General features: G+C 40.9%; 1 protein-coding gene across 4 annotated transcripts; it reads left to right on the top strand.

Annotated features, from left to right (window-relative positions):
• Positions 1-167: 167 nt before the first annotated feature.
• Positions 168-15,122, top strand: tm2d1 (TM2 domain containing 1). Of its 4 annotated transcripts, none has more exons than XM_018726764.2 (7): positions 168-370; positions 1,330-1,403; positions 1,729-1,837; positions 2,255-2,346; positions 6,144-6,217; positions 10,037-10,160; positions 14,514-15,122. In XM_018726764.2, exons 1-6 carry the CDS (start codon positions 237-239, stop codon positions 10,145-10,147), a joined length of 594 nt encoding a protein of 197 aa, XP_018582280.1. In that variant the 5' UTR covers positions 168-236; the 3' UTR covers positions 10,148-10,160; positions 14,514-15,122. The 4 variants fall into 4 exon arrangements, with proteins under 4 accessions (XP_018582280.1, XP_018582277.1, XP_018582279.1 ...); XM_018726761.2 differs by lacking the exon at positions 14,514-15,122 and adding an exon at positions 12,764-12,958; XM_018726763.2 differs by lacking the exon at positions 14,514-15,122 and adding an exon at positions 12,492-12,528.
• Positions 15,123-16,284: the final 1,162 nt, after the last annotated feature.

Genomic DNA, 16,284 nt, shown 5'->3' with positions numbered 1-16,284 from the left:
CTACTCCAGTTTCCACACTGTATGAAACACAAACGGCAACTATCTGTCCGTGACTCTTCGCTTTCTCCGACACATTGGTCATAAAAGCGCTATTATGGTGGGCAGACTCCCCCGAACGAGTGGTTTAGTTGTGCTTTCCCCTGTTTTTCCCCGCTAAAGTTGAGAGAGCAGCGGCGGCGCTGCCTGCCTGTCCCTTTAAGGGCCGCCGGCCTCCTGTGACGGAGAGCAGCTTCGACATGGCCGCCTCCTGCACGCGCGTTATCCTCCCGCACTCCGCGAGCACACTCGCTTTGCTCTCTTTCATTTGTTTTATTGTGACATACGTCTTAGCGGATGGAGTGGAAAACTGCGAAAACCTGCGACTGGGACAATATCCTTCTCATCGTCTAATAAATCCTAATATATAACTCACTGTTATTCGCCTGCCGTCGTTCAACGTTGTGCTAGCCTAGCTAAACTGCCAGACTGAGACGACATGTACATCGATCATGTCTGACGTGTGTCCATAAACGCTACTCTGTCATTTTTTTTCTGAGTGAGAGGTACTAAAGTTTAATTTGTTTGTAAATAACTTATGTTTGGAAATGTAGGCAAGTAGTAGTAATGTTGTGGTAGAGCCACTTCACTTCTGGCTCGACACTGACACTGTCTGTGTTGTGTTGTTACCTCACGGGCTGTGTGCGCTGTCAGTCAGAGACGGTCACTAATGTCAGACTCACTCAGCGCATTTTTAAAATTTTTAAACACAGATAACCTGGTTTTGTTTATTTAACAAGCACTTCTTTTGCGAAGTCTTCATTTGGGGACAGTGCTAAACTTAATGTTCTGAGAATCAGGCGGTATTTTCAGTGAAACTAGTATTTTGAAATGGCGCGAGGACGATGGATGTGTAATACAGGTGGAGTGGATACGGCTCCTGTCCACCATTGGTCCACCATATTAGTCCTCCAGTGACAGGCAGGGTCCCTCAGCTGGGAGTCCTCTGTGGGACAGTTGTCAGCCTGTGGAGCCACGGTACTAAGACATCTCAGAGCCACAGACTCAAGGTTGTAGCAGTACAAACTGACTTGAGCTTGGCTGCGATTAGGTTTTCTGCTGGTGTGGACATGACCTAAAGGACGGAGTCCCCTGCTGGGTCACAGCCATTGCCAACTAGGGTGAGCTTAAATCTAAGGCCTTAAAGCTGTGCACTGCACTTGAAGTCCTCTTAGGCTTCTTGTGGAAAAATGCACGTTTGAGGCTACGTGTTAGACTGTGTGCAATTGTATGGAAATCGAATATGCTGATTAGAAATAGAAATATCTCACTTATTTCCTTAACATTAATTACATATCGCTGCAACGAACCAAAGATAGATGATGCCACTCAAGAGCCTGACAACTGCAGGGATTCAATTGCTTGGGGTGAGTAGGATTTGGCCTCAGAGTTTCTATTTCTGCATTTAATTTCATAAAAAGTTGTATTTTTTGTCTTGGATATATTGGGAAGATGAGAATGACAGGTTTTTAAGATTAGAACTCATTTTTTTGGGTCTTAATGTAAAATTAGGAGAAATACCAGTGGTAATACTGTATATGATCATTGTTCCATGTGTATGTATGTGACTTGGAGACAGAAATGTATATTTGTATATACGCGTTATATAAATGTAACAAAACATGTCATTTTATATGTGCTTATGCTGTGTGTATTGCTTTCTTTTAATGATATTTACTTGAATGGTTTCAGTTGAATGCCTTCCTGCACCCAACATCAGCTGCAGATTTTCCAATGGGACAGAGTTTAAATTCAGTGGAGAAGAAGTTGGATTCAACAAATCAATCCCCTGTAGAAATGTGTATGTGAAATAATGTTTAATATATTTCCTTATAAACGGGGGTGCGGTGGCGCAGTGGGTTGGGCCACAGTCCTCCTTTCCAGTGGGTCTGGGGTTCAAGTTCCGCTTGGGGTGCCTTGCGATGGACTGGCGTCCCGTCCTTGGTGTGTCCCCTCCCCCTCCAGCCTTACGCCCTGTGTTGCCGGGTAGGCTCCGGTTCCCCGTGACCCTGTATGGGACATGCGGTTCTGAAAATGTGTGTGTGTGTGTGTGTATTTCCTTATAAGTTGGAAAACATTATATAATATGTTACTTATTTGTTGCTGATTATAATAAGGCCAATGATGAGTCTACATTTTTTTTTTTTTGTGCTAGGAGTTCTTACTCTTCTTAGAGTCTATAGCATTGTTTTAATAGTAATTTTTTCTTTCCATTCAGGAACGGTTATTCATACAAAGTTGCAGTGGCTCTTTCTCTCTTCCTTGGATGGCTGGGGGCCGATCGCTTCTACCTAGGATACCCAGCTTTAGGTGAGTTCAGTCAGCGTTCTCTCATAACCTTTTTTAGTGAAAATGACCTTGCTGTACCTCTGCAAAATGAAACTTCAGGTTAAGTGGTGTTGGTGTGTTCCCTGTGCCACTTTAATTATGACGGGAAAATTTTCATTCTCCTTCACTCTTATACAAAGTCACATTGTTTTAACATTTACGTTATATTTATTCATTTAGCAGACACTTTTCTCCAAAGCAGCATCTCAGAGAATACAGAGTACATTACATCAATGGAGGGAGAGACACGGATTCTACAATACAGTCAATTTGTCACATTTCACCAAATAAACCAGTATACGTCATATGAGTAACAGCATAAAAGTTTACCCATCATTCAAAAAATTGTTTGAAAAATTAGTCAGTCTTACTAACAAATTTTTTTTTTTTTTTTTTTTTTACTGATCCTGTTTTGTGCTATTTTTCTGATTAGTATTTTTTATTTTTTTTGCTTGCTTGATATTCTCTGTTTTAATAGTTGTCTATTAGAGATTATTATTCAGGTTGGGTTGTTTTTTCCTTTGAACAAAAGGCAAAGAGAAATATGCAGTTTGGTATGAAATCAGTTCAGATGATTAAATTACTGGTTCACACTGAGGAAGTCAGTGGCACAACATGGCCTACAGTATTATTTAGGCTGAAAGTGGAAAGGTAAGGAATAAACTAGCACATTAACCGGAGCCCAGAAGCCCACCTGCCTCACCACGCAGTAGGACTGTAGGAGTTGTCTGTTGGCTCATTTTCTGTTTTAATGCAGGCAAGGTGAAACAGGACGACAGGGCAACCGAAGGGTAAAGAGAGTTGTGAAACAGTTATATAAGTGCTGTCCATGCCTTTCACTTTACTGTAGATCCTGCTTGCGAAGAGCTGTATAATTTTGCCATTATCTCACCCAGAAGCACCCATACTATAAATGGGCAGTACATCAAAACACTGAAGTCAAGCATGAAACGGCATGTGTTTTTCCCCTCCCTCGTTCTTTCTGATTGAGGTCTTATTTTTAATTAAGCACCTGCAAGATCACAAAGGGCCCAGTGGATGAAAGCTCACACCCCCACCTCACTTGGGGGCTCTTTGTTTCCGGTGCTTGGGGATGGAAATGGCAGCTCCACACTGTGCAGGCGCAGGCTAGCCTGGGTCCCTGCGAGCAGCAGCACCTGGCCTGGCTGCCGGAGGCCAGCCGTGGCACCGCTGTGCCATTAAGCCATTAGGGCCTGGCTGGCCCCTAGGCAGGCAGCCTTTGGTTCTGAGGAGAACACGGTGGGCATCTTTTTAAACAGTCGCTTCGCTTGGCCGCCAAGCAAGCTGTGTATTTAAGTTCCCCACACCGGCAATTTTTGTAAAACTACTAATGGTAATTGTTGGAAATTAAGGTTTTTATTTGATCAAATAATATCTTTTTTTATTCCCTGTAATTTGGTTCTTTCTGTGTCCTCTGTGAAATGTGCTATAATGAGTTTGTTGTTGCACAATGGCTTCCAGAATAATTGGAACCCTTGATGAAGGTGAGGACAAAAGGCTAGAAAATGTCTTTATTGTATATTAGCTTGATTCTAAACTTAAATTATTAGGGAACTCTAGCACTTAGGTAAAATTATTTAAAGAAATCCTCACAAAAAATTTAAACTTTTTTTCTTAATTGATGTCTCAATAATTGGCACCCCTACATTTCATAGTTTGTGTACTCTACTTTTGCAAATAACAGTGTTGAGTCTTTTCTTATAATACCGGGTGAGATTGGAAAGCACACAAAAACAGATCTGAGACCATTCCCCCATACAAAATCTCCTTGTCTCATTGTTCGTAGACTCTCCTCTTCAGCTCACTCAACAGGTTTTCAATGGGTTTTAGGTTAAAGCACTGGCATATGACCACTGTAAAAGCTTGATTTTGTGGTTAGTCAATCATTTTTGTGTGGATTTGGAGGTAAGCGTTAGCTTATTGTCCTTCTGCGATATCCAGCCACAACCCAGTCTTAGCCTTTTGGCAGTAGCAACCAGATTTTGATTTAAAAAAAGGCTTCATATTTTATGGAGACAATGATGCCATCTATCCTAACAAGATTCCCAGGGCCTTTGAAAGTAAAATCAGCCCCGCAACATTGCAGATCCACCGCCATGCTTCACAGTGAGGATTTTGTTTTTTCTTCACGATTTTGACTCATTTTACTCCAAACCCGCTTCTGGTTTTTATTGCAAGAAGCTCCTTTTTTGTTTTGTCTTGACCATGAAACCCAGTTATAATCAGATGCCAGTAATGTGAAGCAAATTGCAGGCACTTATGTTTGTACTGTGATGTCAGCAGAGGCCTTCTTCAGGCAAACCTGCCAAATAGTTTTTTTTTTTTTTTTTTTTTTTTGCATGGAGGTGGCATCTAATTGCTGTTTTGGAGACATGGTAACCTCAGGATCCAAGCAGCTGTTGCAGTTGTCCCAACTGTAATCCTTGGACAAAGTTTTGCCTTTCTGACCATCCTAACAGTCATGAAGGCAAAATAGGCTTATGTCCTCTTCCAGTCAGGTTCATCACAGCTCCAGTTGTTTGACAAATCTTAATTTGTACTATCATACTGGAAACGGGGATCTATATTTTTTATAGCCATGATTTTTGAAACTCAATCTTTTGTCTCATTTCGTTTGTGTATTCTCTGATCTTACCTGTGTTGATGGATGACTAAAGGGTTTTGGCTCATTATGTGTTACCTCACATTTGTACCCCAGTGAAACTAGAAGTCATGGATCATCACTTAAAAGTTCCTAAAGACCCCCATGTGCTTTTAAAAGGTCAGATATCAATGTAAATGTATGTTAAATAGATTTTGTTTCTGAGAATTTGACTCCCAATAATTGTGACACGTGTATTTAAATAAAAATGTTAATTTTTTTGTGAGGATTTTTCCTTTCTTAATTTTACTTTTGAAAAATTAGAGTTCTCACACAATTTGAGTGTAAGATCACAATAATGAACAATAAAGACATTTCTCATAGCCCTTTTTGCTCATCTTTATCAAGGGTGCCAGTAATTTTTGAGGGCACTGTAATAATACAGTATACAGTACAAAAAGATCCAAAAAGACCAAACATGTTTTAGTATCGGGTATGGAGAGGCATTTACACTGTTGTATAAAGTTGACTTATGGCCTTTTTAAATCAACTGTATTGTCCACAGTAGAATACCTACTACCTTTACTCGGACTACAATATCAATTGACTTAGGGGATGAAGGGAGGTTTCACACAGCTGCAAAGCGCTTTACTATGTTGCCATGGACAGTGCTGATAATGTGGTCAAAGCATCTGCGAAATATGAGGAGTACAAAATAACTCTTGAGCCTTTTGTTTCTTTTGATGGTGTGTTTATTATGTGTACAAGTTCAGAGAATTCTCTTCATGAAAGATCAAATTGGGTGGGAGAAGTTAAAAACAGTGAGTACCATCATAATTTAAGAAATTAAAATGGCAGGCAAACAGGCAAAACATAAAAACTGATAACCACAGCACATGGTGATGTTCTGAATAGGCCGTTTTGTGTCTTTACAGCTCATATCAGTTTGCAAACACCATTACACATGGCAGATGTTAAATTGGGTAATTAATGCTGCAGAATGAAGAATGCATTTGAAGCCTTGCCCAGCCACCTGAATGTCTCACAGTTTCACACAGGAGCTGAAGGGCTTTCAGTTGAAAACTCCCAAAGTTACACAGTGTGGGTCTTGGCCAGGGGTTAGCAGGCCTGCTGTCCCGTGGCATCACTGTCTCGTCATTGTGCTGCTGTTTTCCAGGTCTGTTGAAATTCTGCACAGTTGGCTTCTGTGGCATTGGCAGTCTGGTGGACTTCATGTTGATCTCAATGCAGGTGAGCAGAACTCTAAGCTGGAGCTGAGAAACAATTATACTCATAATTATTCTTTCTTAGTATTATGCACCTAAATCTTTATATTATAATAAAAATGTGGATGGCATGGTGGCACAGCAGGTAGTGGTGGTAGCTCACAGTTCCTGGTGTATGGGTTTAGATGTGGGGGCTGAATCCTGCAAAGTCTGTGCAGAATTTCCATGTTCTCCCCGTGTTTGTTTGGGTTTCTTCTGGGTACTTCAGTTTCTTCCGAGTCTAAAAGTGTGTTTCAGGTGAATTTGTGATTTTAAGTTGCCCACAGTATGCGTGCATGTGTGTTTGCCCTCTGACTGAATGTCCAGGGTGTACCCTGCCTTGTTTCCTATGATTCCAGCATAGGTTCAGGAGCACTGGGACCATGCTTTGGACAAGCAGTTATTGATAATGAATGAATGAAAGAATAAATGAATGGAAAATTATCATTTCTGTCCAAGCACTCAGCTCACACTATCAAAGGATGTGTTTTCAGGCAAATTCTTCTGAAATGTTGTGATTTTTTTTTTCTTTTTTTTCCTCCCTACAGCATGCTTGGTTGTTTGGTTAGTTACTAAATAAGATGACATAGGAGCAGCTCTACTGACTAATTGTTGTGAACAATATGTGTGGAGTCAGCTTATCACAGAGTGGTGTCTACCATAGGCTGTTTCTGAAGTAAAATGTAGGAGACAGTGTAGGTCTGGGTAAAATATCAGGGTAGAGTCCAAATCTAGGGAGTGATTTATAATTCCATCTTCTAGGGAGAATGAGATGGGTTTTAGTAAAGTGGAGTGATTAGTCCCAACTGCTCAGTACAGGGACAAATAGATTTACATCCAAAACCCACTTTCGTATGATTGGGCAAGTCAAGTTTGATTTTGCAGTTTAAAATTCTTCCAGACAAAAAAATGATCAACTCATCATATGTCCCAGATCTCAACAGACATGGGCATATTTTGTAGGATGTGCCCGTTCAAGTGCTCCTTGATGAGCAGCCTGTCTTATTGAACAGGTTCAGCGATGGTCACCCCATCACATTGCACTACAGGAAAAAAACCTGTCATTTCATCATTTCTCATGGACCTGCACATCTCTGTTGTGACTACAGGACCCAGTCCTCACAGACAGCTCTACAAGTGCAGTGCACAGATTTTGGTTTCTCCTCCACTTCCATTAGTGGAAAAGTTAGAAGAGGGTGGACTGACTACACTGCCCATGAGGTACTAAATATGTCATATACCCAGGGCTGCCCTCAAATCTTGGGTAGGAGCACAGTTTTCAAGAAAAAGGTCCTTGACTCCCTGCTGTTGCCAGTGACAGATCCATAAATTTATTCATTTGGCTGATGCTTTTCTCCAAAGCATCTTACAGTGTTATGTTTATAGACTTGAGTTGCTTGCAGTTTGCCCATTTATACTGTAGGGTAATTCTTACTGTATCATTTCATAGTTAGGGCCTATATCAAAGTTACTATAGGAGGAGGTGAGATTTGAACTTGGGTTCTTTGAATGGAAGGCGGTGATTCTAGTCAGTGTGCTACCTGCTGCCCTCCATCCCCTCAAGCTTATGCCTCCTTGTCTTATGCATGTCACAGGCCTGTCTCACTTCTCCCTTTGACTGTAGACTTTTCTCTGAAGTAGCCTTAGAGTCAGTATTTCTTAATTATGTATCTCAGATCAGGTGAAAAGTGGGTTCACTTTGATGTGAGGGCTACAGGAAACTGAGACTGAGAAAAACTTAATCATCCAAGCAATCACGTTTGTGTGTCTTGACATGACTGTATGGCTAACAGATGTTGCTCTGTCTTGACATTTTGACTGTGATTTTAACAAATGAATGTAAGGCACAGTGAACTAAGTTGTCTTATAATGAATTAATACGTATATCCACACAGCAGATGCATATCTTTTATAATTGCCCTACTTGGAGCATATCATGATAAGTCACTGTTAGTGCAGGATCATTTTATTGTTCTTATTTTATACCTGAGCTTGCTTCTTTTGGAGATGACAGTAAATTAAACTCTGGGGCTCTGAGTAGTCCCAAAAGGCTACAAATGAAGAGTTAGACCTTGAGGTTACTTCTTTAGATCCAACATCATTGTCTTTTTTCCCTTCAATATTGAGATTGTCTGACCAACTGTTGTCAGTGCAGCTGGTTAGTCGAAGATGAAGTGGCGCTCTGTAACTTGCCCTCCTCTTCAGGTAATGAATGAAGCTAATCTCAGAATGGAATGAGAGGCATAAATCTCTGGGGTGCTGGGAGGACTGTGGGTTCTCACGACTGCTCCAGAGCCTCCTGTGACTAAAAGAACAATTTAAAAAATGTAATCCATATATGTGTCTCAGCCTTCAACCCATTCTCACTCAGAAAAACAAGTATTTTGACCATATTCAGGTTAAAGAAATTTGTTTCCTTTTTCATGAGACCACTTTTTTTTTGTCAGAAAAAGAAAAAAATATATATTTTTTTGCAAGGGCTGCTTTGATTAACGAGACCCCAGCAGTGTTTATTGTTCTCTTAATGTGGTATTGAGGGCCCTGAGAGAGCAATGCTTTTAAGAAGTGCTGTTGGCGCAGACTTGCTGCACACTTACATTCTCAATTAGCTGTACGCTGTCTAGGCCACTCTGTTTTTAAAGAGTGACACTTTTGATAAAGAGTCCCACCTCCCAGGAGAGCCTATTTATGTGTTGTATTACTTGCTAAAGAGCTATATTTTAAGTTTAAATACCTTGGCTAAGAGCAGCATGGACAGCAGAGTGCATCTTTGGGAACTAATGAATACCTTACACTGCTGTACGCACAAGTCTATGTGTATATACACACTTTATGAGCACTTATGATTTGGTACATTAAAATGTGGCCATTATTAACATTACATGTTAACATATTATTTAGCTAAGTGCTTTGTTCAAGGTGGCTTATGATGCAAGGTTCATATACTAACCTACTGAAAGTGATTTTTGCCATTGATACTGTAGTGTTTCCTTACTGTATCGATTCAGGGTAAGTGCCTTGGTCAAGACTACTACAGCAGGAACAGGATTCGAACCTGGAATATATTTGGAAAATTTGATGTAGGTTACATAGAGAAATTAGATAGCACATATTTTTGTTTTGGTAAAACACTGAAAAGTCTTACCTCAAAAAATCTGCTTTTTATCAAGTTGTCAAAATGACCATGTATGAAAACTTGAAGTACATCACACAGCGATATTCAGAAGCGTTTCTGTTGGTCTTATGGGCTGTAGTAACGCAAAGCTGGCAAATTGCTAACCTTGACATTGCTTAACACTGAGTCAGCTTCAATCACAGTCAGACCCACTCTGGGTTGTCTCTGCGCCACGCTGCTGAATGCCAGATGTGTTTTCACCCGTCAGAGCAGCACCGCTGGAGTCCAGGTGTTCATGGTGCACTCACAGGAAACCATTACCCTGTCTGTGTGTCAGCTTCTTGCTATTACTTTGATGTGAGCTGATCCCAGAGCTGGCCTGGAACCAGCACCTTCGTCGTCTTTTTCCAAGTTGGTCATATTGAAACCAGAAGGGAGAGAATGAAATGGGCTGGAGCTCAGATGGAGTGTCCTCCACTGCTTCCATTTATCTAGCCAGCCTGCCTTCATTTTGTCTTCAGATTGCTATCATGACTTACTGGTGGTACACATGCAATGTGTATTTTGAAAATGGACCACTTTCAGTTTTTGTAATGTTTGTGGCCACGGTTGCAAACCAGTTCATAAGAACACATATGTTGACTTGCTGGATATTTTTTTTCTGTGTCTGTGTGTATAATGTCACCTTAGATTGTTGGTCCATCAGATGGCTCCAGCTACATAGTGGATTATTATGGAGCTCGGCTGACTCGGCTCTCCATCACAAATGAGACCTACAGGAGGACACAGATTTTGCCCTGAACAGCACAGTGAGGTGAGACGTCGACCACAGTAATGTGACCATTATTCATCTGCATAGTCATAGGATGGTCTGTTGATCTGTTAGCACTTTCACCTTGAGCCACAAGAAAAGATAAAATGTGTGCTGTCACATAATTCTGCCAACATTCTTATTCCTTTAAGAGCTCTTGTATAGAAATCCTCAAGGAAACTGATCAGACGTGTGGATTTTACTCTATACTGGGCCTTAGACGTAGTCGAAAAGGAACAGGGAGTATCTGTGGAGGTCAGAAAGCAAACTCTTGTCCAAGGACACCTTGAGGTGTGACCTGTCAGCCCAGTTGCTTCCTGTGCTTTCCCAGCAGGCCATTCCAGTGGTGGAGAAGGAATGATTAAATCTCAGGCTGCAATGCAAATGTTGGTAACACACGGTGGGATCCAAAAGGTTGTGTGATGGCACTTGTTACTGCCACCTTGATCCACCTCCATGGAAGCTGTCATTCCAATGTACCTCCCCTTCTCACATCCTTGCTGACACTTTAAAAAAAGTTTCTGTCATAGAGAACATCCTTTTCCATATGGGCTTCACTGGGTGGGTTTGGGGGTGCTGCTCTTTTCCCTTCTATGGTGATCACAGCTAGATGCTAGGACTAGTATGAGCCTTTGTGATGTGTAAAAGGGTTTGTGACATGTGTCTTGCTGTACAGCCACACGTGCAGCCAGTTGTAGACCTTGAAATGTTTACATTGAAACAGACTAAAATGCAGGGACGGTTAGTAAGTGCTTGGCTTCTTGCTGAGGTTTACAGCTGCTCCTTACTCTTCTATACCAGAATAATGTAGAAAGTCAGTCAGTGTCTTCACAAAATCAAACTTCACACGGTTTGCAAGAATATTCGGACTTGGCTTGCTTTTATGCTAATTATCACATAATATATACCTTCCTATTTCACAAAATTGGACTTATTTTCTTGCACTACCACCCGGAAACAGACACATTTTGGGCAGCTAAAGGGAAAGGCTGTAAAGTGAAATTGAAAAAGTTGAAGTAATTAAGACTTGTATGGACAAATGCCAGACTTTACAAAGCTACAATTCACATGTTTTAGGTTTTCATTCAGTATATCGGGGGGCATAGTGGTGCAGCGGGTTTGGCTGGGGCTTGCTCTATGGTGGGTCTCGGGTTCAAGTCCTGCTTGGTGCCTGCGGCAGACTGGTGTCCCATCCTGGGTGTGTCCCCCTCCCACTTAGCCTTTGCCGCAACCCCGCTCGGGACCAGCGGTTGTGGATGTTGTGATGTTTTGTGCACACGCTATATTGGACATATTTATTTTGACAGGTCCAGCCTCACAGTTTCATTGCTAAAGTTAGAAGCCCAGAGAAAATACATACAATTTTCTGTGAACATTATGTTAAATGTAATAATCACTATATGTGATGCATCACTTAGACCTTAATGACAAATTGTATGAGGGGGGAAAGTATGATTAATAATATTTAAGAGTATTTATTTTAAAATGTTACATTATGAATTAAACATTTATTTCTTTTTTTTACCGAAAAAGCATATCAATTGTAGCTACACATTTAATGTATGGCTAGTTTTATTAAACCACTTAGTACACTTTGCTATCTTCTTTACCATTACTTGTCCCTCAGTATGTTTGGGAGTGTTAATCCTTTTGTAATAAGCAAGGCCTCTACAGTGGTAAATTTACAAAGAATACGGCATAGTTTTACTTAGTATACTGTTTCAAAAAAAATCAGCATTTTCTCAATTTCACCATGATGATGTTCATACGATGGAAATTAATCAGTATCTCCAGGCCGTTTTTAACAACAGTTTGTCCCAAATCTGGAAGCTATGATGCGTAGAAGCCATTTGTCAACCCCGACAGCTATAAAAGGCCGGGATTTACAGTCGGCCTGTTAGCACATGTCTGCAAAGCCCCCAAAGACATCTCAGATTTGGGTAAAACCCTAATAAGGTTTTTATGGATGTTTAACTTCAACATGAGATGCATGGGACAGTTTTCCCTGTGTGATTACACTTTATTATATCTTAATCACTGCATTTGTCACGTATGAAAAAACTAACCAGGACAGCTGGAAGTATACTGGTTAGAGCTACTGCCTTTGGACCCAAAGGTTGTGGGTTCAAGCCTCACCTCTGGATGTAGTACCCTTGAGCAAGGTGCTTACCCTAAATTGCTCCAGTAAAATTACCCAGTTGTACAAAGGGGTAAATAATTGTAACCTTAACATTGTAAGTTGCTTTGGATAAAAGTGTCAGTTAAATGAATAAAAATGTGGATGTCAGGTGACAATATACACACACATTGTCTTAAATCACTTGTCCCAAACAGGGTTGCGGCAAGCTGGAGCCTAATCCGGCAGCACAGGGCCTGGGGGAGGGGACACACCCAGGATGGGATGCCAGTTTGTCACAAGGCACCCCAAGCAGGACTTGAACTCCAGACCCACTGGAGAGCTGGCCCTGACCAAGCCTGCTGTGCCCCCCTGCCAACAATATAACATTTTCCTATTTCTGTTTTCAGAATGAAGTAAATGTAAGTTATCTTTGAGACCTACTTGAATAATGCATGTTTTTAAGTGTGGATGTTTTTGTTTATTTTAGGGGAAAGGGATCTGAATTTAGCTGTGTCAAGCGGAGCTTTTTTTCCCTTAAGATTCCCATCAGTGTTCCATAACATACAACAGAGAGAAATCTGCCAACATGTGTTTTTGGAGTAAAGAAGCTGAATATGGCTCCAAGGGCAAAATGAGTACAGAGTTCAGTCCAGGACATAAGAGATGGTGCCATGACTCACAACAATGAAAAGCATCTCAAACTGTTCCCAGCCCATTGAGACTTGGTCAGTGTCTGTCAATGCATCTCCCCCTCTTTTTGGCCTTGTTTTTGGCATCAGGGTTCTGTTGGTATCACAATACTGTTTTAAGTACTTGTAGTTGAACTCCCACACCAAAGTACAATTTATGAAGGAATCAGAACTGAATGCTAGAGGTGAACCTAGCTGTGTGTGTATCCAATTTAAGGTTATGAAAATGCTTTCCCTGTCCTCATTGCTCCACTGCCAGTCACACACATGGCAGTTGTTGCTCTGTATGATTGTGTGGTGTTTATTCCCTTTATACACACCATTCCTGCTTTACCCTGAATGATCTGCAAGGAATAAGAGTTGAACCAGTGTCAAGTACACTTCCATTCTCAGTTCTCACTTGAGTGCATCTGATCCTAGGCTCAAGGAAGCGGTCACCCTATCATTCATGCAACGCTGAATAGAGCCAGGCAGTTAATCAGAGCAAAGTGATTTCTTTATGGACCTGCATAAGCCAGAGGGTTTGTGTGTGCGTGTGTGCACTGTGTGTCTATGTCCATATCCAAGTAGTAGACTTAGACCTGAATTATTACAAACGTTACCATGTGTTAATGCCAAAACCATTGTTTATGTTATAATGTGTTAATTTTTATAATTAGTTATGTGTAGAGAGAATGAGGAAGTCTTTGAGGTGAAACAATTTTACATCACGATTGTACATCAACAGCTAGCTTGATGTCGGTTCTGTAACTGAGACTTCATAATGTTACACAGTAAAACTCTGTGAAGAAGAAATATAAGTACAAATAAATGTATATATGGTCAAGATTTGTTACTGATCATGTTATCTTGCTTATGTCTTTTTTTAATTTTGGGAAATATGACACAAGGACATCTTTTTTTTTTTTTTTAACCTTTAAAAAGTCAGTATGTTCTGTGGAAATATTTAAAGCATCTTCAGTGCACATGAATGTAGATAAGCCTACATATATCTTAATTTCATGGGTATATTTGACCAATTTGAATATGTACATAGTTCAGTTCTGAAAACATTGATTTACCTGCCTCATGCAGAATGAGGGTTTTGAGGTTTTGCCTTGTTGATGGTGAGAATCCTTGCCTCAAAAATACTCCAACTGCCAAACATTTTCTTCTAGAAGAAAAATATAGTTGTGCTTCTTTGAATGACAAGTTACTATCACTTGTACAACAGAAATTTTGGAAACCTTTGACTTTCCATGTAGAATTAAACTGCATTTGGCATTTACAATAACAGTATGTAGGCTCGTCATAAATTGCCACATTTATGAGTACAGTTTCACTAGAAATTTTCAAAAATATGTCCTGTGTGTAGACTTTTTTTTACGCTTTGTCACACCACCCCCACCTACCCATACTCCTGCTATATCCCAGCAGAGCTTATCAATACAAGCGATGGATAAGAGGCGTGAGATTTATAGAGTGCTCTCCGTACAGGAGCTGCAGAACCCAGCAGCTTCCTCCAGGCATCACACAAAGCCATTCCTCATCCTGGCAAATGCTTTATAGGTGCCCTAACCCACCATGGAGCCACGGGCTGGAAATGAAGAAGGGCAGGCAGCACAGGGCTGCTCTCTAAGGAGCTGGAAGAAAAACATCTCACATCTTTGGAAAAGAAACCAGTGGTCTAGATGTTTCCATTTCCACCCACAATTGCACAGGCTGGACCACACAGCAAGAGAGAGAAGTAAGGGTAAAATTGTTTTGGGCAGCATGTAACATAACTACATAAAGGACTTGAACCAGAGTTCTAGGAGGGGCTCTGCTGTAGTACTCCTGAGGACCTGGTTTCAGAAGGAGTGAAATTATAAGTCTGTTTGGACTAAAGCAAAGGCTAAGTTAAAAAAAAAAAAAAAGGCAATAATTGAATGTGCAGTGATTTTTTTGGTTTGAAATGTGTGAGTTATTGGTCATTTTATGGGGATTTTCTCAGAGAAGCCTCAGGCTTTATTTTCCCATGATGCACTGCTACCCTAAAGGTCCACTGTAAGAAGAGCTTCAAAACTTCTCAGAGCATGTTCTGTGGGTTGCTGATACGGAATAAAAGGAAAGCAACGATGAGGTCATCTGCCCCTTGACAGTGTGTGCTTGTCCTTACAGAAATAAATTAAATCTAAAATTGACATGGAAAATTCCATCTGGATGTGTCATCCTGTTGATGGGGTAGCTGGGTTAGGGTGGGGGCAGGGTTGAGTTCGGGGTGAATTACGGTGGGGTCGAATTTCTAAAGTCTCATGCGCCAAATTAGGCAAAAGGTGACAGGATTTTAAAGACAGCAAAACATTATTATTTCTAAGACTGAACTTTGATGCTTCCCATTTGTTTAATTTTGACTGTATGCAGAAATTCTGAAAATGTCAGCCTGTCATAGCAGTGCCACTTTATGAACGGAGCTCTCACCCTGTAAGCGAAAGGCATTCCTGGTCAACAACAGACAAACCGCAGTTAATCCAACATGCTAAAAAGAAGTTTACCAAATCCATTCATTTACGGTCGACATGGAAAATTCTGAATCAACAATATGGCTTTTTTCTTGGATGTCAGATAAAATTCACCTCCAAGTTAAAGTGTTAAGAGCTGTGAGATGTCTGCAGCGTCTTTGGTACCCTGTTGCAGAATCTTTCTGTTTCAGCACGAAAAGACAGTGAGTCAACCAATAGTTTGCTTTTCGATTCAGCGGGAGATCAGTGTATACTAAGGACTAGCTTCCTTCTGGATTCATTTTGTGTTGCGAAATCCTCACAAGCACAACACTCCCGGTTTCCCCGTATCATTTATTCATTCATCTCTTGTGATCAGACAGCACCCTTTTGCTCGTTTGTTTTTCAGCAAATGCTGAAGGCCTCCAAGAAGTAACAGAAAAGTAAGACCATACTCCTTATCAGGTCGAGCCATATGCCCATTGTTATTAGTAACATCAGTGTAAATTCTTTATGTTTCCCAAATGTATTTGACCTTCACGTTGGATACTCGGATCTTTTGGCGCAGTCCCTGAACGTTCAGCTGTCAAGTGACCGGCTGTGAGTTGTCATGTAAACATCTCCCGTGGTTGACTTAACGGGCCATCCCAGGGCCAACGCAGAATGACGGTTACTTACACTTCCACAGGAATTGGAAGAGGGCTCCAAATCATACTCATATATTAACTGCACCCAACAAGGCTGGGTGAAAAGGGGCCAAAACTGAAGCTGGATTATTGTTCAAAGGAATCTTTGTTCCCCAACTGTCCCTGATTTTTGTACATATATCCCATCCCTCCACCGAACCCCTCCAACATCAC

This window comes from Scleropages formosus, chromosome 9 (assembly GCF_900964775.1).
Source record: "Scleropages formosus chromosome 9, fSclFor1.1, whole genome shotgun sequence".
NCBI lineage: Eukaryota > Metazoa > Chordata > Actinopteri > Osteoglossiformes > Osteoglossidae > Scleropages > Scleropages formosus.
This window is presented reverse-complemented; position numbering and strand designations above follow the sequence as displayed.

What these genes read in the sequence shown, in the direction of transcription:
- tm2d1 (XM_018726760.2), top strand. Translation starts at nt 237, where the DNA reads ATGGCCGCCTCCTGCACGCGCGTTATCCTCCCGCACTCCGCGAGCACA. An exon ending in GAAAACCTGCGACTGGGACA is followed by an intron (nt 371 to 1,329) that starts ATATCCTTCTCA and finishes AACATTAATTAC; the next exon opens with ATATCGCTGCAACGAACCAA. An exon ending in TCAATCCCCTGTAGAAATGT is followed by an intron (nt 1,838 to 2,254) that starts GTATGTGAAATA and finishes CTTTCCATTCAG; the next exon opens with GAACGGTTATTCATACAAAG.